Here is a 24298-nt window from a genome sequence, read left to right on the forward strand (position 1 = left end):
CTGGACAAACTAGGAATCCTGAAGGATTAATGTGGAGTGACAGAAAAGACCAAGGGCAATGGCAGCCATGGCCTCCTATGCGGCAATTGCCTTTATATTACTTCAGGCTTATCTTTCTAATTAATATAGGTTGCAGCGCATTATGCTACATTAACATAACAAGTTCGATTATACTGTAATCACAGCACTGTATAGCATGGAACCTTGGCCCAATGTCATTAAGCTGTAAAAGATGACGGTATCACTAAAACTGTGTAGGGTACTGCTTGCAATAGTGTAAACTTGATAGCAGTTTGGCCCTTAAACGTGGGCCCAATTTCATAGAGCTGCCTTTAAAGACACTGGACACTATTGGTAATTGTCAAAGACCAGTCTTCTCACTTGGTGTATCTCAACATATGCATAAAATAACAAACCTGTGAAAATTTGAGCTCAATTGGTCGTCGAAGTTGCGAGCCTCAAAATTCTAAATCTGAGGTCTCAAAACCAAATTCGTGGAAAATAACTTCTTTCTCGAAAACTATGTCACTTCAGAGGGACCTCTCCCCATTACTCGCCACCAAGTAAGGTTTTATGCTAATAATTATTTTGAGTAATTACCAATAGTGTCCACTGCCTTTTAGCAGAACATATTGAAAGATGTTATTTCAAGCATATCCCTCCATTCATAGTAACTAGGGCTACATGTTGTAATATTAGATCAATAAGATGTGCTTACAAGTACAAGGTGCTTCTTTGGCATGAATTTGCTTCCACAAAAGTATAAATTTCTTCATCTTTTTTTTCTTCAACATGGAGTATGGATGCATTGTGTAAGTTTTTTGTTTCAGATACAAATATGAGCACAAGCTTTTTTCACCATTTGAATTGTAATTGTGGTAAATGTTTCCATGTACAAAAACTAATAAAAGGAAGATTTCACTATTTATTGGTCTTGTTTTTATAACTGTTACATTAAATAGACCTTATGCACATGACGGTTTTCAGTGGTCAATACTGTGCGCCGTGCGTACAAATCTGTGCGTTTTGATTGTTTCGTCAACGTTTTTCCTCTAAGATGGCGGCTGGATGACATCAATGCATAAGGTCTATTGTCCAAAACAAAGGCAATGTTGATCTCCATATGCATAATACATGCAACAGAACCATTGCAATCGGGCACCCATACTTTCGGGTGGGGTGGGGGCGGTTGAGTTGAGTATCAAGGTTTTCAAGTTTGTAATATTTTGCCCAGTGGCACCATGGAGCTATCCTTCTTGCACCTACTTACGGGTGGGTGGGGCAAGGGATGGCAGTTGCTGCCCCCTGCGTCGTCATTCTACTACTTGACAATATACTTATTTTATGGCCCTTCTCCATTTGAAAATCAATCCCGGGTCCGTTCCATCAGTTTTATTTGCAATGAACGGGTGGGGGTCGGGACAGAACATGGACATAAACAATTATCAGTCACAAAGCTTTGGTAATACATGCCCTTGGTTCAAATATAAATTGTTTCCCTGATGTGATACATTTTCAGGATGAAAACCCCCAAAAATGATTGTTCCTTGTGCATAGCGCACATGTGAAATTTGTATTTGAAATTGGCACCACGAGACTGGGCCCCTGTCTTTAACCGCAAGGATATGACGTCAGACGTTCAGGCTATTACAAAGCTTATGTTTGCATGTGCAAGAATCCACCAATAGAGGGCGTCTCAAAGATTTTGGAAGTTGACCTTGGCCAAAAATGTCGGATTTACTTCATAATTTGATTTATATTGATGGACCTTAGCCCAAAACCAACAAACAAAAACAAAAAGCAAACCTTATTGCCATGGCAACATTTGATTAGCCATTTCCGGGTGGTTTGGGCCTTCTTCTCTTTTTATTTTGGAATACTAGGGCCCAGTATAGGCCTAGTAGTGAAATCCTCAAGGCCGCTGTTAACATTTAACATTGAAAATTGCTTTCTTTAAAAGTTATGGATAGGTGGATCCTTCTAGAGGCTGAATGTACAAGCCCGTAGGAAGCTCAAAAACATTGGACAGGCCCGTTTTGAGAAGCGAGGTTGAGTGCGCGCAAGGCTCAGAGCCAACAGGCCTAGTTGGGTCCCGCTTCGAGGGCGCGGATTTGTTTCAATCCTAGATACTCTGTGGTGCAATATATTACGTATTTACCGGCCTATTTTCATACAAAAATAACCATATCCAAATGACTTATATACCTCTCACAAATTGGAAGGCAAATTTTTATCCCTTTTAGAAATGTGAACTGTGCTCACCCAATGTCGGACAGTTTGATGTCATGAAAGTTGAGTCCATCATAACTATCCATACAAAGTACATGGTATATAAACCTTTTGTCCAAGAATCAAATGTTTTGTATTCGGCAGCCATTTCAAAGTGTATAAATATGTATATCTATATTTGTTTTTTGAGACTAATAATAACGGGTATAGGCCTCGGCCCTTATGTTAGTATTACGAAGTTTACTAGGTTACAACTGAACGATTCGGTCAAAACTCAGTCGCCTACTCTTCTAATAATTTCAGTATTTCCACGAATAGAAGTTAGACATTATCAATAACATGATTTAATTTTATCACTTGGGTGCAAGTTGACGATTTACGGTGCTAGACCTAAATTGAATTGAAGGAGTAGCCTTTGCAAAAAAACATTGACAACATAATGATGAGTTTGAGCCCCCTCAATATAATGCATTCTTTCGCGTTTGAGCCAATTGCACCCGAAAAATTCATGTTTAGTACGTCGTTTGGAGGGTAACTTACCCCCCTACTTCGGGCCTACATACACCGTAGGTCAAATCGATTTTCACGGTTTCGTGATCAAGTGACCTGCGCGCCCTTTCTTTTTAAAACACGCAATAGAGAAATCTTTACTGCAGCAGTATCAAGCGTCTCACTACTTTGGCAGACTTTCAAAACACGGAGGTGGGTAGGCAGTGGACACTATTTGAAAATTACTCAAAATAATTATCAGCATAAAACCTTTCTTTGTAACGAGTAATGGAGAGAGGTTGATGGTATATACAACATTGTGATAAACGGCTCCCTCCGAAGTGACGTAGTGTACGAGAAAGAAGTAATTTTCGCGACCTCAAGTTTAGAATTTCACAGGTTTGTTATTTTATGCGTATGTTGAGATACACCAAGTGAAAAGACTTGTCTTCTTGACAATTACCAATACCAATATTAATAGTCTCTCCATGAAAATTATGAGTAAATCGGGCAGTTCCTCTTTGCGTAAATAAAACTAACCGTTTGATAAAAACTCAGCAGAGGATGGGCCTGCTTTTTCTCTGGAGTGTTGCCAGACTACAAAAATTGAATTCGTCAAGTTGTCTGTTCATGCATCCTCCATGGTTCATGGAATAACACCTAAAAACAGTCAAGCCGTTTTAACATCTTTAAAAGGCTAGGCCCGTTGGGACTGGGGATCACACTAATGTGCGCACTTTGAACTTGCGTGAACCATGCGTGAACATCATTATTTCATATTTTTTTTAGCCAATAGGCCACCAAGAAAGTGGCGAGTGTAGCCTCATGATCATTTGTTTGTGTGGGGTTTTGATTGATGGCAATCTGCACTTGTCATGTCATAGTTTGAAAAATTCACGCACAGGCCACACACACACACACGATCGACACACGGATTTTTTAGCTCGCTGGTACCTGTCTTATTTCCACTAATTGAGTGAATTGATATCTATGATGGAGTGTTTGCCAGCGTAAACGGCCAATGAATTAATTTCCCGGCATACACTGCGCACATATTTTGTTTTTGCAAGATGGCGGCGAGCATGACTGACGCCGTCGGGCCAGAAACGGACGAGAAAACGAATGAAAACACGTTGAAAATTATTTGCCTCGGTGATTCAGCTGTGGGAAAGTCAAAGTAAGTCCTTGTTTATTAAAGCGTTAGACGTTGTTATTTACTTTGTCATGCAATTATGCTGTTCACTTCGAATTCGTGACCAGGCCATATTCGTCGTTGCGTACGGCCGTACGGTATTTTATTATGAAATCAGCCGGGGCGGCTCTGCTCTGACAGTGACACCGTGACTCCGCTTGGTTTGGGCGATAATCTGACAGTGACAGTGACTCGTTTTGAGTGAGATAACCCACCATCCTGTGCCCACCCCATCACACATCCTATTCCTACCGACATTACCACTGCGACAGTCGCAGACGGATCCTCCCGCCCGGGGAGTCTCGAGCTCCCGGGACCCGGATTTGACTAGTGTCACACTGTCAACAGTCAACCAAGTTAACTGTCATGACTGTCATTGTCAACAAGTTCTGGTCTCCCAAATCAGCAGATGAGAAACTCACTCAGTTTTTTAAATCTTGCTCTACAGGCCTGGCCTATATGGTTTCAAGAATCATTAAAAATAACAAACCCAAAGTAATCTTGTTCATCAACCATGTCATGTCATTGTCTAGCCCTGGTGTAGGACGTGGATAACTTTCCGTATGGCGCCACCACTTTTTCACTCATTTTTACAAAAAGGGATATATCAATCAGGTAAATTAGATACTATATTATTTTATTGCGAATGAAAAAGTGGTGGCGCCATACGGAAACTTTTCCTAGGACGTCAGTCAGTGCCACTGCACTGATGTCCTGGGTATAATTTATAAAGGTTCTTTACAATGCGAACACAAGTTTGACTACAATTTTCTTTATTTTTTACCTGATTTGAGCAGCTGAAATTCCGTTCATATATTCATGGTGTCCCTAACATTCTCAACGAGTTCACAGCTAACAAATATATCCATGGAAGAAATTATATCCGAAAATATGTCGAAGTTCTGCGCTGGCGATGTTGATCATCGTGTACCACTTGATATTGTGAGCCCAAGTGCGCATGGCTTTGAGTACAGTGCATTATCTTGCCGCTATTCGCCGTCAAAACAGGGTAGGTGCCGTTAACTCGCCTTCAACTCCTCCAATATACATTTTAAAATCCAGGAGGCATAGAATATTCCAGCTCAAATAGAATTTTTATAAATTTCAGGTTGAATTTCGGTTACAAATATCAATTTTTTTTTCTTGTAAAAAAAATAATAATCCAAGCGTGCAGCAAAAAATCGTCTGCCGTGCGCTGTCTTGCTTTTTCACAGTGCTTCTTGTACATGTGCGGACAACAGAGGGCGCTTTCCTGTGCGCGTATATTTTTTTTCTTGGGACGGTTAGCATGCGCTAATTTATGGTAAAAGGTGGCCTCATTTGTCCTAGGAAAAAAATACGCTTCCGGCTCATGGAGTCTTGGCACAAGACGTCAATGCTCGGTATCGCATAGTTATGCGCTTTGTGAAAATTGCTCACCGACTATTATCCATCTGCTTAGTGTTTGACAGCGATTTGGCTGCAAATAGTAGGCCGCCAGTGATTAGTGCAAGAAACTGTTTACACGGAAGTTAGTGCACGATGTGGGATCGGAACACGCTAAATTCAATTTTCTTTTCACAAAATATTTACACCAAGGGAGAAAATTCAACAATTTTAAATAATGCGAACTTTGAGTTCCAACTACAAGGAACATGTGAGTAAACGTTCAGACTCCCAACGTAGGTAGAAATATTTTGAACAAATTTGTGAAAAATTTTCGCAATGGTACGGGACCTTTATGGACTCTGTCGCGTTGCCTGCAACGGAGGAGTCCAACCTGGGCTAGTCATTGTCAAGCTAATTCATAAAATAAAAATGCAATTTTTTTAATGCTTTGTAAACTGACCGTACTGTGACTGTGTACACACTTTCACTGACACATGGGCAACTTTGCACTTCTATTGTTTGATGCTCGTTTTTGTATTTTTTTCTTCAAAATATGTGTAGCAAATGTTCTTACAGTGTTTTTGTAAGGCCAAATAAATAAATAAAAACAGTTGATCGTCCCGCCCGCATCCTTTTTTGGGGCCGCATCGTTTTTTAAACTATTTCATGGAATAATATTTCAAGAGAAGTCTTTCACCATTACCTTCTGTAAACCCTGTAAATTCTTTGTAAATCTGTGAACTTTTTTTTTTCTGTACCGAAAGTGTCCAATGGCTTTAAACTTACAGGGTTTGAAGATAATGATAGTGGAAAGCTTCCCTTCAAATATTATTAACTAAGGTTGTAAAGTTTTTGAGAAACAAGTCCCAAAAAATGTTTGGTCTCATGAGATCAAAATTATTTTCGCATGTAAAATCCCCTTAACCAGTTATGATAACCAAAACCATAGCATAACTGGTTACGTTTTTACATGCTAAAACTGAGACGAAAATTATTACTTTTACTCATTTCTCAAAAACTACAGCACCTCAGTAAGTATAATTTCAAGGGAAGCTTTCTACTATCATAATCTTCAAACTGTGTAAGTTTAATGTAAATCTGTGGACATTGTGTTTTTTGTTAGAAAAAAGTACATAATTATACCCTTTAAAGCGAACACAAATTTGACTAAAATTTTCTTAATTTTTTACCTGATTTGAGAAGTTGAAATTCTGTTCATACATTTAATACACTTTCAATGAGTTCACAAGTAACAAATATATTCATGGATGAAATTATTTCCAGAAATCAGTCGAAGTTCTACACTGGCTATTTGATCATCATGTACCAATTGATAGTGTGAGCTCATGTGCGCATGGCTTTGAGTCAAATGCCGCAATTGGAATTATGTTAGAATCTTTGAATACTATGTCTCTTTTTATCTTGCGCAAGCCAATCGTGCTTTAAAAAAAAGCAAGCAGTAAACTAAGGGTGCGCCGTAACAAAATTGACGTTTGCGGGAAAAAAAGGGCTGTCACATCTCCGTCTGCACTAGAAAGTGTTAAGTAAGCAAGTAAGATCAGGATGTGGCTATGGGAGATGTAATTTCAATTTTATTTTCATAAAATATTGTCATCAAAGGATCATAATTAACAATTTTCACCTCACCATTCAAATAGTTCCAGCTACAAGGAATATGTCAGTAAAATTTCAGTATCAATAAGATAAAAATATGAAAAATCTACGCTGTAATTTTGTTTGCAATGGTAGGGGACCTTTATACCCTGGACTCTGTCGCATCAACGAACCTGGGCTAGATCCATCATATAGACACACATGATGACACAGAAGCTTGAAAAAGTCACATAAAAAGTAAGTCAGGAGAACCCTGTGCCATCAAAATCGTCTACATAAAAAGCACTCCATACAACATTAGGGCCTAAATATAACACAATAATCTTGCCTTTTAAGAAAGTTTCTACCCTTGGTAAAAATCTGCCCTGATCGCTGACTGGTCCTCTACCAATTCCTGAACTTAAAAGTCTGTGCTGATGTTGATTCACAAGGAATAGGGGGATTTAGGGGAAATGATAAACACTCTATTTACTGCGATCCCAACTTCAATTGAGCATGTTGGGAACCAACTGTAACACTCAAGTTGGGGACCAACTGTAGTTGGGGCGATTGCCAAGTTTATGCAAAACATGAACATGTTTATCTCTAGCCCCCCCCCCAAAAAAAAAAAATAAATAAATAAAAAAAAATAATTGCTATTAATTTTTTGTAATTACCCATGTGTGTGTCAGCCCTGTAGGAGTACTTACCGGAGCTCTGTGAAATATGTAAACAAGAAAATCCAAAGAAATTATTCTTTTTCATCCCCACAAATTTCTGTTTATTTAAAGGCAGTGGACACTATTGGTAATTACTCAAAATAATTACATGTATTAGCATAAACCTTACTTGGTAACGAGTAATGGGAGAGGCTGGTGATAGTATAAAACAGTGTGAGAATCGGCTCCCTTTAAAGTGACGTACATGTACATGTAGTTTTCGAGAAAGAAGTAATTTTCCACTAATTTGATTTCAAGACCTCAGAATTAGATTTTGAGGTCTCAAAATCAAGCATCTGAAAGCACACAAATTCGTGTGACAAGAATGTTTTTCGCACTTCGACGCTAAATTGAGTAAAAATTTTCTCAGATTTGTTCTTTTGTGCATATGTTCAGATACATGTACACCAGGTGAGAAGGCTGGTCTTTGACAATTACCAATAGTGTCCAGAGTCTTTAAATGAGTTCTGGTTAACTCGTATGAATGCCAACTCGCACTACACATCAACTCGTACTTCATGTATGCATAGTACTAGGCAGACATGTCTGTGCTTGCTGTGTAAGCATACACTGTAGAATGCTAAAGTGTGAAGAACACATGCGTCTGCCATGCGTACAAGCCAAAATTCCCTGCTTATCCATGAAAAACACTTGACGTAAGCACAGAATTCCCTGCTTCCGCAAGCACTGATTCTTTGCTTACAGTAAGCATAAAATTGGGCCCAACTCGCACACCTACTACTATAATAATAATAATGCATTCATAATGCGCCATCTATCTAGTGTACAAGCCCCTTTTCCGAGGCGCAGAACAAAAAAACAATACATACAACAAAAAAGAAATGTAGAACATAATAAAAAATTATACAATGAATAATCTACAGTCAAGAAATGTAACGAGCTAAGTGTAAGAGGATTTAAATAAATCAGTTTTAAGCAAGTTTTTAAACAATGGAAGAGAACTACAGCATCTGATATTATTAGGTAAAGCGTTCCAAAGTATACACTATACACTTAGAAGGTTTTGGGACACTATCAGTTTGTATGAGGATGAGATTTAGAAGGACTTGGGATAATATGTTCATTTACAATAAGGAAGAATATAGAAGGATTTGGAAACTTCAGGTTTACGTCAAGTTCAAACTGAAGGATATTGACGGATTTGGGTAGAACGTTTCCGAAGGGTTTGGTCTGTTAGGGTTAATTAAAATTAAATTTTTGTTTGGAAATTTGTGAAATCTTTAAGTTTTTGATGACACATTGTACATTATGTAGGCCTATTAAGTTTTTTTCAGGATAAAATTGTTTGTTCACATAATATTTGACCAATCAGGGATGAGTAGGCAGGTGTACAAGTGAGCACAAATTGACCTGTTTCCTGTTAAGTACCAGTCTTGTCTTAGTAGAATGCATCAGACGTCTCTTCAGAGAAAAATGTTCTTGGTGATGATATACAATGTAACCCTGCCCTGAAGTATAAATAGGTGTGAGACTTACACAGTCTAAAATGTACATGTACATGTGTTTAGCCATGTGGACACCCTTGATCCTAACTGGATGTCTGGGTGTGTTATGGGGAACCTGTTTTTGATTTGGAAACCTTTTTTAAAAATAATTCAAAGTAAACTGGAAGTTAAGTTGAGCACCTTGTTAGAATGAACTTTTGGCAGAGACACCCGTTCTCTAGAGGTATTCTCTAGATGTTAAATTTTCAGCAAATGTTGACACTTCTGGTCCAGAACCTAGGCTATACCTGGTAGTTTCAGGATGCTTCGGCCTCACATAAGACTCTCATCATGACATCCTGAAATGCCCAAACTTCACATATTATACCACCATAAAGACCGTTACTGAATTCTAATCTTCCAGCATCATGTCCAGTTTTCAACCAAAAACATGTTGATTTAAGCTCTTAGCATAGTTTGTATAAATAGGCCTACCAATTAAACCACAAAACAGGCCATAAACTTTTGATGTACATGTATCTTCGACCATGGAGTTACAAATGTACGTTCCATTTAATTTAAAGGAAGGGGGAGTGGATGTGCACTGTCCAAACCTTGTTTTAATTTGTCTTCAAACTCGTTGCAATTTACAAAATACTTTTGAATGACATGAAAGCAGGTTTTATTTTATTTGGCAAGTAATATTACAAAAGTTATAATTGCATTTCTAAAAGCAGCACATCTAGAGCAAGTATATTCAACAAAAAAACAAGAAAATGAAATAGAAAACACAGAAGAATTTGTAACAGCATGCAGGTGGGAAACACTTTAGAGTATAAAATGAGTCTGATAAAATGACACACTAATACAAAAAAAACATAAAAAAGCCATAATTTAGGACTACAAGAACGCTGTTGTCTAATATTAAAACTATTATATTAACAGCACAGAGTAATACACACGTATACAAATATTGTTTGAAAGGTCATTTCAGAGTGGCGATCCAGCTTACTGCTTATTCATGTTATTTGTCAATATTGTGCTACAGCACTGGTAAATTTGTTGGGCTTCAAATTAGTGATAAGTGTGCAATAAGTGAAATTAAAGTAGGCCAAACATTAATGAAATGATCCAGACAACATAACTGCGTTTGCTAACATACAATGTAACAGCATAAATGCATAAACACTGACAAAATTAGACAGAACTTGGTTGGCGTCATTTCTTGCTGAATTTAAGATGATTTTTGTATCAAGGCAGGTATTTAAATATGTATCACAAGTACATGTACAACAATATCCACAATGACTAAAAAGTGACTGCAACTTCTAAAGGACTAACATGTACATGTACTAAGTTGAGTTCTCAATTCAGTTAAAAAGACCTTTTGGTATTGCAGTTTAAATTATCTAAACATCCACTACACAAATGTTGCACTACAATGTACATTCTGAAATCATGTTCTTGTACATTACAGTACATAATGTAAGTTGATCCTGCTGAAGAAACATTGTGCAGTGTGCTTCATGCCTGGAGACAAGGCGTACAATGTAGCCATCTTAACCATTACTTGTTTATAAAACAGAGTCAAAAATTTTAATATAGTTATTTATTAATAAATGTGCATGATGTTATTCCATCTACATTGTACACAGTAATGTATTATGCAAACATGTGACAAAATGTGATAAGAGTGCAGTTTTCTCTGACAGCCATAAGTTCACAGTACACCATACATCTTTCTTTTTTAAAGTCACATCAAATGAGCATTACATCTGAGGAACATAAGTTCCTCCAACCTTCTGTTTGAAAGTAGGCTTCTGTCTGGGCGAACTGCCTTTCCTGTTGTGGGTAGAAGACGCTCCACAGCTGCAGAGAATGCTGGCATGGCTAGGTAGTTGGTAGCCAAGGCAGTAAGTTCTGGTAGATCAGACTGCTTCACCTTCCAGAAAAGTAAAGGATCCTCCTCCTCCATTAGAGACGGTTGAGATAAGTACGCAGCAACTTGAGTTTCTGCCGCAGAGTTATACGTCACAGAAGAGCTTCCAGAAGCAGATTCCATAAATCGGAAGAGTTTGCATTTCTTCTTCTGAGGTGGTGCAAGTTCTTGAGATACCTTGGTTGAAGCTGCCGCCGGGGACAATGCTGAAACCTTGTCACGGAGAAGTTTAGCAACAGTTTTGGCTTCGTCGGTGTCCTGCTTACACCAATCAAGCTTCCAGCGTGGGTCCAGGACTGCTGCCAGCTGAAATGCTTCATCCTCCTCATACTTTGTCAGATGCTTGTCAAATGATGCCTCAAGGAAAGTCACCATCTTGGAGGACTTGTTGTTTGAAGGCAGGTCCTTTAGCTCCTCTCTAAGTCCCCGGATACATGGGATGACAAGACTGGCGGTGACAACATTCTGGCCACGACACTGGTCAGTAGCAGCCTCAAATGGGGACAGAATATCTATGATCTCCCTGATCACTTGCATCTCGGAGTCGGACAATTTTTGAGGATAGTCTACCATCTCCATCCTTGCAGGGTCAGCTGTAACAAGAGATTTCAGCATTTTGTTAGTACGGATCCACTTGATGTCTTCCATGGACTTGTGATCTTCCCCTAAAATATAAAAGGCAATATTTGAATGTTGGAGAAAGTTCACAAGTTTGAATGCTTTGGCAATGATGGTAGATGCGTCTTGAATATCTTTGAGGCAGTCCTTTACTACAAGTTGTAAGGAGTGAATGAAGCAAGAAACTTGGCCCGGTAAATCCTCAGGTATATCAAGAGGCGGCTGGTCATCCCTCTCACAATGATAATCATATCTACGTTCACCGTTATCTACATCATCATCATCATCACAGTCTGCATCCAGTGCTGCAACCCCAGGAAATCTAAACGATTCAATCATATTAGAAGCATTGTCAATTATGACTGTGCTCACTTTGCATCCAAGATTGTAGCTGGCAATAATCTGGTGATAGGCATTAATAATGGTATCTGAGCTGAGGGTTCCATCCAAATGCCTGTAGGCAAGCATAGCACTGTTGATTCTGAAGTCCTCCACAAAGTGTGCAGTGACTTCGATAAAGCCCTGCTGAGTCTTGCTGTTGTTCCAAATGTCCACTGCTACTGTAATGGTAGACACTTGATTTAAAAGGCTAATAATGCTGCTGTGAAGTTGTTCAGTTTTCTCGGGAAGTATCTTCTTGCTCAGACACATGGAACTTGGCAGATGGTATAATGGTTGGGCCTTGTGGAGTAGAGAATGGAAGGCAGGATCTTCCACTATGGATAGGGGTTGGAGAGAGCTGGAAATGAAGCTGAGTACGTGTTCGGTGAGCTGGATCTGTCGTAGGTCATTATTGCCCCACAAGGGTTGCCTCAAAGGTGCAATGCTTGTTGTGGGTCTCTGGGCAGGAGTAGATAGATGAGGTCCAGAAATTGGTACAATAGGCGGAAGAGAACTACTTGAACTTGGAGAAGTAGATGCAGTTGTGGAACTTGAGGAGTAAGTGACTGATGACGACGAAGTGGAATGAAGAAGCAAAGGAGGTGCTGTTTTAATGAGGACCTCAAGATGCCACCTCTGAAAATAAATTAACAAAAAGAAATTGTACGTTTAAAACCCTTTTGTTTACCGTATATTTCAGAACTTGAATATGAAAAAAAGAGAAAGGTCCAGAGTAGCCAGTAGCAATGACAGAGATTTCTTATGAAAAAAAAAACCTAATTCCCAGCACTCTAGCAATTTAAAGATGCGTCCAAAATGGCTGCCAAAAATGGGTTATTCCAACAATGTAAATCTTTTGTAAAAACAATCATTGGCAAATGAGGTTTAAAAAAATGCATGCTTCTTGTTTTCATTTTGCTACAATGTTAGTTTAACAAATTGGGCCCTACTTGTTGTTATAACAAAAATAGCTTAAATTTGTGGGTATTTTTATTTTTAAGAATTGTGTATGTGCAAGTCTCGCACGGATTTGAACTTCCGAGACCATTGTGATCCCAACCTTTTTTCGTCCATTACTTTAGTTTAATGTAGTTTATGACCATAAAAATGACATATGTTGTTAAAAATGTATTACTAATTAACATCATAGTATATAAAAGTAAAAATAAAGTCAACATAATAACGAAGAAAAACTGATATTTAAACTTGACCTCAGGTCAGGTTACTTGGTAAAAATTAAGAATTTGTGCCCATCTCCGATCACGGAACTTACACAGACGCTTGTTTTGGTCGCGCGGGGTGAAAAGCCTTTCATTGGTCGGTTAGGCGTCGGCTTCCTCTTTAAACTGCGTTACGCGTTTATCTAACACCCTTGCAAGTAGTTTCACATTCGGGCGTAGATTTACAAAAGGGGTTTCAAAAAATTTAAGATCAAACAAACATCCTTGTCCCAGAGTTTTACTTTTGTCTATACTTAGACTTTAACCGATAATTGTGTATTTGGTTAAAAAGCTAAAACTAATTTAAACAAGGTCTATAGGGTATTTTTGTTGTTCAGATTCGGCATTAAGAATAAATTAAAGCAAAGATTTTATTCATAAAAAAATTAAGTTCTTCGTTTGTCGTGTTTTCTCGCTCCGGTGCGCGCGAGACTTGCAGTCTATAGAATTTATAAAGAATATCTTTGTAAGCCTTGTTTTCTCGTTTTTTATATGCACAAGACTTGCTCAGTCTATTCTCAAAGTCTATTGATAACACGTCACACCTAATACAAGTCATATCAGCATAGTGTGGGTAAAACCAATTGAATCATTTTTATCCCCAATATAATTTTTGTTTAATTGTTGCGGTACCCGCTGTTAAAAATTAAGTAAAGGATTAGAACTACCTCTAGCTACCGATCTCAGTGGTCTAGTGGGAAGACATCTGTTTAGAATGGCTAAAGTCGTGGGTTCGAATCCCACCCAAGTAATGTGCCTGTTTTTGTTTTACAGGGCTTAGATAAAGTTTGGAGTATAGTGCTTTCATAATCAGTGTGTTGTCTAATTCAAATACATGATCTATGTTACTGTAGTACCAGTCAGGTTGAAAACGAGTGCAGAAAGAGCAAAATGCAGTCAGAAGGAGAAATCTAGAATGAGAAGGGGGGGGGGGTACGTAGGCTTGGTTTGAATGAGTTGTCGGGGGCTTTTTATACATGTAGGCACTGAACACATTTGGTTATTGTCAAGGAACAGTATTATCACTTTTGTATCATTGTATGCATATGACATAATAAATCTGTGAACATTTTGACCCAATTGGTCAGTAAAGTAGCAAGAGAATGCTGAAAGAAAAAACACCCTTTTTGCACAAATCTCCCCTTGTAACTTCAAATTCCTGAGTGGTGGCTTAGTTACTTACAAGAGAAGAAAGAAAAAAATAGCAGCTAAACCCCCCCCCCCAAAAAAAAAAAAATAAAAAAATAAAAATACAACTCAGCTCCTAGAAATTAACCCTACAGTATAATGGTATCTTCCAGGTTTGTCGAAAGACAACATGGCGGATGTACTGTTCGTAACTAAATTTGGGGTAAAACAGTTTGAAAGTGATTTAGATGCATTATGACTCTTCTGCATGTATATATTTAACGGTTGACTTAATAAATGTTCAAATTTTCTTTTAAAGTGCATTTATCGTGAGTTGTCGTGAGGGGACGAGAGTTGTCGGTATTTAGTGCGACCCTCATTGTGTGACTGTTTGTTCAGCAATTGAAAATGTAAAGGGAATTTTAATGTACACAGACATTAACACAAGTACAGTTGTAAAAACACTTAAAATTGAAGGTAAATTTATGCAGGCATGTGGTTACAATGTAGTTTAAATACCATTAAAAACGATTCTATACCTTGCCTTTGATGGTGTATATTTAATTCCACTTTTAAAATTAACCATGGAGGAAGAAAACAATAGTTACAGCTGAACTGATGTTGTATTTTGTTCAAAATCCAGTATATGTTATATATTACAAGGTCGCAATTACTTCTTCATACGTATACATTTACAGGAAAGACAGGTTAAGGACGGGAAACAAAGAAACAAAGTATAAAATGAGATTTGGGACTTAACAATGTATTCACATTTGTAAGCACAACCTCTTTATCATATCACTATCAGTGAACGCCTCATAATGAGGGTTGAGTGTATTATGGTATTACACATGAACATGGAGTCTTTGTGTTTGGAGCTTCACTGTAGACTAGACTAGTTCTGGTAGTACATGTGCTAGTATGTGTATGTACTCTAGTACAATTACATTATCAATGTACTGTACATTACTACACCTGCAGTAATGTATTTCTGTTTTACTCAACACCTTTCTTTAAAACACATGTGACATCTTCTGTGAAATGAATCATAGTAGTAGTACACAGTATATCTTTTTACCTTCATGTGAGTATGGAAGTTGGAGTTAGCCGAATAAGAACCAGACACCAGCTTTCCACAGTACTTGCACTGTAGCTTCAATTGACCAGGGGTTGTGGTGGACATACACTTAAGTGCATGGTAGTGTTGAAATATCGGTGGAGCCATTGTGTGATCACTCCTACTGCTGTATCTTCAGTAAATGGTAGTGTAGAATGTCCTAATCAAAATGGCTTGCACCCATAAGTCACCCTCTACATGCGTAGTTCACCAATCCCAAGCTCCAATCCAGTATCATGCAAATGCTATTTAAATTGGCATGCACATTGTAATTGGATTGAAACTCCAGTTCACTGCTTGTGGTGAAAGGGGGAGTAGGTACCCCTGCAGAAAGCAATTATATTTCCAATTACAGCTGCAACCCTCAGGGGTTGAAAACAAACATCGATGAGACCTTCAATGGCCCAGCTATGACTCACCAGAGTTGAAATTACAATTCTCAATTTAGTGTTGCTGAGCAGCAGTGTAGGGGTCATGTAGGGGTCAGTAATGCAATTACAATTGTAATTGCTGCAGTCTGGATGGCGCTGTGTAGGTTCCACATTAGCATAATCAGCCACAGTATGCTGTGTTATATTCTTTCAATATTAAAATAGACCCAGTGGAGTATTATTTTACTCTGCCATTGTATAGAAACAGAATTCTTTTTTTAGATGCTCTCACACAAATGATTTAGTACTGTATTGCAATTATGATTATATTTTTCCGATTGAGTTGTTCAACTTGGGTTTATCTTTAGTTGAGCAAGAGGCTGAAGACAACCTCTCGCTCAACCATGGATGAAGAATTAGATGGCTCAACTGACTTACATGTAAACTGAGAGTCCTTCATTTTTAAAGAAAAACAACCCTTTTTGGAGAGTTGTAAACTACGTACTATCCTTGAATTATCTTTACATTACATGTAGTCTAAAAAATGAAATTAAAATAATATTATTTTCAAATCCGAGTGTTCATTGATTTTTAAATATGAATTATGATAATATTTACAAAACGGATTGCAGGATTTAATAGGCAGATTTTTGGTTTTGTTACAAGATCAAAGAAAAATAAGCATCACATCTGCAATGTCATGGATGTGAAGAGAAAGGAACAAATAAGTGTATTCTTTTCTATTTAAATCTATATTTTAACTTTTAAGTAGCATTATTTCTTGCAACCCCGTAATTAGATGAGAATGGCCCTCCTTCTCTTTTTTAATCAAAAGGTATATGTTTTACTTTACCTAATACTATGTATTTGGAGCTTGGATTTCAGATAGGCAGACATTTGAAGGACATTCATTGTCATTGCACACATCTGGATACTGTTTAGGCTACATTGTACTTGCAAGGCACTCAGTCCAATTTGCAGACATTTTTGCAGCCACATAATAGCCTTGACATTCTTCTGATTAAGCTGGTTGCCAAGGAACCAACAAAGACATTGGCAGTATGATGAGTTGTGCTTTGTGTGTTTTACTAAATTACATAAATTGAAGGCTTCTATATTTTCATGTTTAGTGTTTACCACTGTGCAATCCTTTGTTTTCTTTAAATAGTTTTGTATTCATGACTAGCATACGTTTGTACTGTAATTAATCGACATTGTTATGAATAGTGTGCACATGCTTTGAAAATAAGAACAGAAGAATTAGTCAAATATGATCCATAATTAACAGTAATAGTATGCAGAATTTGTAATTAAGAACGAAATGAAATGAGTTTTACTCCTTTCATACTCCTTACTGACAAATCTTGGAATGTGGTTACATTTCAGAAAAAATAGGCATATGTTTTTCTACTCATTTAATTGAATTTTGTTTATGTCTGTTTTGTCTTTACAGATTGGTGGAAAGATTTCTTATGGATGGATAGTATCCTTTGAATCAGTCTTTGATCGACTGATTGATATTTGATAATTGATTGATTAATTTATTGTAATTTATTTTTTTGGACAGTTGATTTGTTTTTTTTCACTATTGATTCACCAGTCTTATTAGTGCCTGCACAACTGGTCAATTATGGGCACCTTAATTTGATAAATATAATCTGATAAATATACATTTTATTAAAATAATTTCTTTCAACCAAAAAACATCAGTGGTACAAATTGTCTGATGACATTTGAATATGATTTTGGTTTTACCCCCAGACCGCTGTGTAATAATGAGTGTACACAACGTGCTTTCCAAGTCTTTGATGGATCCCGGGCCCTCAAAGACACTGGACACTTTTGGTAATTGTCAAAGGCCAATCTTCTCACTTTGTGTATCTCAACATATGCACGAAATTAGAAACCTGGGAAAATTGGAACTCAGTTGGTCGTCGAAGTTGCGAGTAATGGAAGAAAAAACACCCTTGTGTGCTCAGATGATTGATTTTGGTACCTCAAAATCTAATTCTGAAGTCTCTAAATCAAATTCAAACATTTTTATAGTGTAAAATTACTTCTTCCTCGAAAACTACGTTACTTCTGAGGGAGCCATTTCTCACAATGTTTTATACTATGAACAGCTCTTCATTGCTTGTTAACAAGTAAGTTTTTATGCTAACACTAGTAACAATTATTTTGAGTAATTACCAGTAGTGTCCACTGCCGTTAAGCGCAATAAAAATAAGCTTACCAGACGGTTACCAGCCAAAATACCATTTCATATTACCCTCTCTGAAATTGTTTAAAGCATTATTTAGTGCTTTTAAAAGCAGGAAATTAAGCCCTGCATTTTTCATTTTGTATTACCTTTCCTTAACTTACACTACAGCCAACCACAACAACTATCAACATTTGCACTGACGCTTTTTAGGTACAACACTAAAGTTGGCGGTAAAGAAGTCTCTGTTGGTAAGTATTGGATGTATTGTATTGTAATATCCTGCCTCCTGCCCACGCACAAGTACAGTGTAGTAACTTAGGCTTCTTTGCAGACTTGAATCTATTAAAATAAGACTAAAGCAAGGAGTGGATCGAGGAAGGTGTGGAACATATTTCGTGAAGGATTGAAGTAATGACCATCTAGATAAAGTTTCACTTCATTATCCCTGACCATTCCCAACCCATTTAAATCCAACTGCATGTTTTGTTTTATTCTGTTGGATTGAGGAGTGAACTTAGTGAACTGTTCATGCTACATTTGATTCAAGTCACAGGGGATTCTGTTCCCCCGGTGTTCATGAGCTGAGGGCAGTTGAGTCAAACGAGGGCGCTATCAATGCTATTTCTACACAAGTTGATGAAGTGGGACACAATCTGTCTATGGCCCTTTTTGAAACCTTGGCTCCGGATTCGGCTCTGCTAGCTTGGGCCTGCGGTTGTTTTGACCTTTGTGCGTGTTTCGCGTACTCGCTGAGTGTTTCAGACGAGAAAAGGAAGCCAAAGCTGAAGCCGTGGTTTTGAAGAGGGCCAACACCACCACTTTGTCTTCTCCGATAAATGCTGCGAAACACTATCATTTACCGACTCAATTTACAAACAATTATTCAGTTTTGTCTGTACTGTGTAAACCATTGATGTCTGCTGTAGATTGATTAAACATGTTACATGTGAATTAAATTTAAAAAATAAGTTCTGATAATTATTTTATGATCTTGTGGCGTGTCATGGCCTGGCGGTTAAGAGCACCGGATTCAAGCTCAGCAGAGTGTGGGTTCGAATCCCGGTCGTGACACTTGCTACTGTAAAATTGGGGAGGTAGTGCGTTCTGCTCTACCGGCCAGGCTTCGGACTGATGATACCCAAGCCTACATCCGTATGGACTGTAAAAGGGTAAACCTTGTTTCAGCCCTAGGAGTAGGTAGCAACAGCCTTTGGAAATAACAATTGTAGCCCACACCTTGAAGTGGCCTTCAGGCCTTGTGTGTCTGGCAACTTGAAATAAAAAAAATAAATTAAAAAAAGAAGTGAAGCTCATTATTTCTCAGTTTTAGATTTGTGAGATATGTACATTGTATGCCTTTATGTATTCATGGGGTAAATTTGATCGCTTAGTATCAATTCTGATTTTTTTAATTTCTGAGATGATAATTGAATATTCATGAAGGCAAGTTAATTATTCATGATTATTTCTTTTTTTCAAGATTTCTGGGATACGGCAGGGCAAGAGAGGTTTAGTAGCATGCACCCTTCATATTACCATCAAGCCCATGCATGCATCATGGTAAGTTACTCTTTCATTTTCTATTTGTAACTTTGAGAGCTGAGTGCTAAAGTAAAACAAAATTTATTATTATTTTTTGGGGGTAATTTTCCACCGTAGTCATGAGATCAACCCTAGGCCACTGAGGCAAAATCACAGCAACTTCATGGTATCGGCTTCTTTCTGCTTCTCCGAGTCCTGTGAAAAAATATCACAGGCATATTACTAGGGTTGGATTTGAACCCACGACCCTTGCAATTTTAGAGCAGTGTTTTACCAACTAGACTACAGAGATTGCCCGGTAGCTAGAGGCAGTTCGAATCCTACGTTTTGGCAGATTTAAACCTGCTGCTAAGCAGTTACCAGATGTTGATACTGTTGCGATGTTAAAAAGGGAAAGTTTGTGCTTTTTGTTGAAGTTGCGATCAAATGCGTTGTTATGGAAGTGGCCTGAACCAGGGTCAGGATAGTGAGTGACTTTGGGAGGAATCAACATCAAATATGATGGCGAATATAAATTAAACAATATTTTTTCTTCTTTGATGGTGTGTAGGTTTTCGATGTAACTAGGAAAGTAACGTACAAGAATCTACCGCAATGGTACAAAGAGCTCAGGAACTACAGACCTGAGATTCCATGTTTACTTGCAGCTAATAAGATAGATGGTAAGCAAGGGATCAATTCAATTTTTTTTTTTTTGCTCAGCAAAAATGAGCATCGAACCAGCCACAAGTATAAGCTTTGCTTTGTGTTATGGCTGGTAACCCACTTCTGCCAAATGGTTTGTTTTCTGTTCTCAACAGCTTTATGAAATTGGAGCCTGAAACTTTTCAACTTTGATACTTTGTAATATTATGGTGGAAAAGGGTAAATTAATTCTGTTAATTTTGCTCAAAATTATGACGGAACAAAACAGGAAAAAAATATTGAATTGTACAATGAGACGGTGCGAAGTAAAAGCAGTCGGTACATTTTTTAGTTTTCTCTTCAACCAACATCCCAAAACGTTTGCTCGGAGACTGAGACTGAGTCTTCAAATCGAGACCTGGAAACAATTGAGACCTCAACAAATGAGGCCTTGAGACCAGTCTCAATAGTGAGACCAGTCTTCAGACCCACAACACAGTTAAATACACTTGTGCATGCTGTCAAGGATTGATAATGTACCAGCAGCCGATTTCATGACACGCTAGGATTAATCCTATCTCGAGGTAGGACAAGTTAGGATGGGTTCACTGCATCCTAACGTGTATGGATATGGAATTTAACTCGTCCTAAGTCCTAAGATTAATCCTAAGTTAGGAAGAGTTTGCTGAAATGGATGGCAGGCTTCACACAAATAAAAGGTGGTTTACATGTACCTGTGCAACACAACAATTTAGAAACCCAGGCAGAGCAGATGATAGATTTTGGAATACTGTAGTGGGCCTATTTGCCCATTGCTCTGATGCTTTTGTTATGTCACCATTTTGGAGATGTCAGATTTACATATTTAAGTCTTCTCTTTTCCTTCAGTTGACTACAAGATAACCCAGAAGAACTTCAACTTTGCCAACAAGCATAATCTACCGTTTTACTACGTCTCGGCAGCAGATGGCACAAATGTAGTCAAGGTAACCAATAATTCAGAGTTTTATTATTATTATATATTTCTTGTAATGAAACCAAGGATGCCTGATAAGTGAACTTAATCACTGAAGCTCGTAAGCCAGAGGAAACATCTGTTCAAGGGTGCTTGCTAATGTGAACCAGAAACACTGGGGGCACTGGGGTTAACCCCTACATTCAAGACAGTGGACACTATTGGTAATTGTCAAAGACTAGCCTTCACAGTTGGTGTATCTCAACATATGCATCAAATAACAAACCTGTGAAAATTTGAGCTCAATCGGTCATCGAACTTGCGAGATAATAATGAAAGAAAAAAACGCCCTTGTCACACCAAGTTGTGTGCGTTTAGATGGTTGGTTTTGAGACCTCAAGTTCTAAATCTGAGGTCTCGAAATCAAATTCGTGGAAAATTACTTCTTTCTCAAAAACTGTGGCACTTCAGAGGGAGCCGTTTCTCACAATGTTTTATACCACCAACCTCTCCCCATTACTCGTCACCAAGAAAGGTTTTATGCTGAAAATTATTATGAGTAATTACCAATAGTGTCCACTGCCTTTAAGTTTTCTTGGTTATTTTACATTAACAATCAATTCTAGTACAGGAAAATGTCCCATTCAAAATAATCACATATAAATGTGCAGCAAATCCATTCAAAACATCAATCAATTCATTGTTTTCACTCAAATTGAATTGACCACCTTAATTGATGAAATGTTTCACTGGTTGATTGTCTGTTAGTGAAAACCAGTCAATAGAGATGAAACCACATGTACATGTGTACCCATCCAGAAATTAATGTTGCAATATTAACTTTAAATCCTCAGCTTTTCCGAGAAGCGATCAAGTCTGCAGCATCTTACAAGGAAAACTCCACTGACTTCATGGATGAAGTGATGCGAGAGTTAGAGGTATGTGAAATCAAACAAGAAGGTCCTTTTTGTCTAAGGAAGTCAACCTTTAACCAGTAGTTTTATACAATGGCTTTGAACAAGTTAGACTGTGCTTTCATGATTGACAAGTTTCTGGTTTCAACTAACCAACATGCAAACCAGGGGTCATTTTCATTGTGACTCTACAACAGTTCACGCCCTGGTTCTTCTCAGACCCAACACTTCTTGTCCACACTTTGCTTTTATGTTTTCTTCCATTGAGCTGTGTGCAAATTGTGCTTGCAGGAAGACCAGGCTCTGTTGCTCTTTTGCAAACCAGCCTACCTTGAATTGCCTTTTCAGGCCTTGCAAGGCTTTCAATGGGTAACCTTCCCCTCCACAAAACTTTGCACATTTTTATTAAAGGGACACAATGCCTTGGATCGGTCGAGTTGGTCTATGAAAAGCGTTTGAAACCGTTTGTTATAAAATGCATATGGTTATGATATGTTTTAAAAGTAGAATTTTATGATCCACACACATTTGATTGAAATCGCAGGATTTTCCTTTTACTTTGTGAACTAACACGGTCGGCCATTTTATGGAGTCAAAAACTTGATTCCACAAAATGGCATGTCATGTTAGTTCACAACATGCAAGGAAAACCATGCAATTTCGAGGCATGTTTGTGTGGATCAGTATATTCTACTTTTAAAACATTGTTCTAACTATATGCATTTCATAACAAATGGTTTTAAACGCTTTTTATGGACCAACTTGACTGCTCCAAGGCAATGTGTCCTTTTAACCATTGCTCCCTTCAGATGTGCCCTTTATAGCGCTAGAAGTTGACATAAATCAGAGACACATTTCTTCAAAGGGATCAACAATTCTTCCCAAGCAAGATTTCACCTTAACAAATATTGTTTCTCTCTCCCAAACCAGAATTTTGATGATTTGAAGTTATCACCAGACAGTGGGCTCGACTCGGCCAACAACTCAGAGGGAAAAGAAGGTGAGAAAGACACTAGCCAAACATCAACACCAGAGGGCGCCACAGGATCATCATGACAACAGTCACATCTCTTAGGACCGGGCTAACTATTGTACAAAGTGTTATTTAAGTGGGATTAGTTATGACAGTCAGATAGCTTCTTTTTTGAGCCGTCTGTCTGAGGTGTGGATGAAGATTCCAAAGCTTTCATCAATGATTTAGAACAGTACAGTTTTTCTCACCGGTTGACAAACTTATCAAAACGTCACTTGTAAGCAATGGTTGGTATCTAATTCAAAATTAACACACCAACCTGGAGAATTAATTTATTGTAAGTACCATCCTCATGTACATCCCTACAATAGGCTATTAATACTTAGTAGGAAACCAGCTTTCATGTCACCAGTTATCACTGAAGGTAGGTAGGCTTGGTACGTCACATTCTAATAGGTATTAGAAAACAATTACAGCACTAACACAAGAATTAATTGCGAAGCTTGTGATGAAGGAGACACCATCTTAATGATGGACCGTGTTGGACCTGAGTGGTTGTATAAATCTTGGCAATAAATTAAAAACTCTTCTGAATGCTTGCATAGGCAATACACTTATACCGCTGTTTATTTTATCAGAACATAAATGCTGCTTTTAAAGCTCAGTTTTGTGTTTCTGTTCAATGTTATGTATTGCAAGCACATGTTTATAAGAACCCGGTGAGGATGATGCCAAGTTGTTGTTGGTGGGTTTTTTGGGGGGTTGGGGGGGGGGGGGGGTTTCGGTAGTGGCCCAAAACAGTAAAAAATATGGACCATTACTTCAATGGGCCAATTGCTAGTAATAAGAACAGGTACCATGATCAATGCCAGCTGATTGCCGTATTGTTATTGTCAAGGTACCTGACTGCACTTATCAAGCATTCCAAAACAAAGGTTGCCAATTTTAAAATTGCTTGGAGCCTGTGACCAAATTGTTGGTGGCTAGAATCAATTGTAATCATTATTGTAGATAGCCTAAATAGGTATAGTCACTCGTGTCACTATCACTCTTCTGCCCATTCTCTATTTTAGTAGCTTTAATGCTTAGCAAGGTTAAAATGTAGGAAATATTTAAAGACAGTGGACACTATTGGTAATTACTCAAAATAATAATTGGCATAAAACCTTACTAGGTAACGAGTAAGGGGGAGAGGTTGATAGTATACAAATGTTGACTGCTTCGAGTGCTTCGGTTAAAACTATGACTCCCGAGGTGATCCCCGGAGCGTTCTATTTT

At 37.9% G+C, this 24298-nt stretch overlaps 1 protein-coding gene across 1 annotated transcript; it reads left to right on the forward strand.

Annotated features, from left to right (window-relative positions):
• The first annotated feature begins 3797 nt into the window (after nt 1-3797).
• LOC117291517 (rab-like protein 2A) lies at nt 3798-24201 on the forward strand. Its single transcript, XM_033773286.1, has 8 exons — nt 3798-3895; nt 17263-17292; nt 18181-18260; nt 19493-19572; nt 20105-20216; nt 21067-21164; nt 21988-22071; nt 22978-24201. The coding sequence occupies exons 1-8, from the start codon at nt 3801-3803 to the stop codon at nt 23101-23103; spliced, it is 705 nt and encodes a 234-aa protein (XP_033629177.1). The 5' UTR covers nt 3798-3800; the 3' UTR covers nt 23104-24201.
• The last annotated feature ends 97 nt before the right edge of the window (nt 24202-24298 follow it).

This window comes from Asterias rubens, chromosome 6, assembly GCF_902459465.1.
Source record: "Asterias rubens chromosome 6, eAstRub1.3, whole genome shotgun sequence".
NCBI classification, from domain to species: Eukaryota; Metazoa; Echinodermata; class Asteroidea; order Forcipulatida; family Asteriidae; genus Asterias; species Asterias rubens.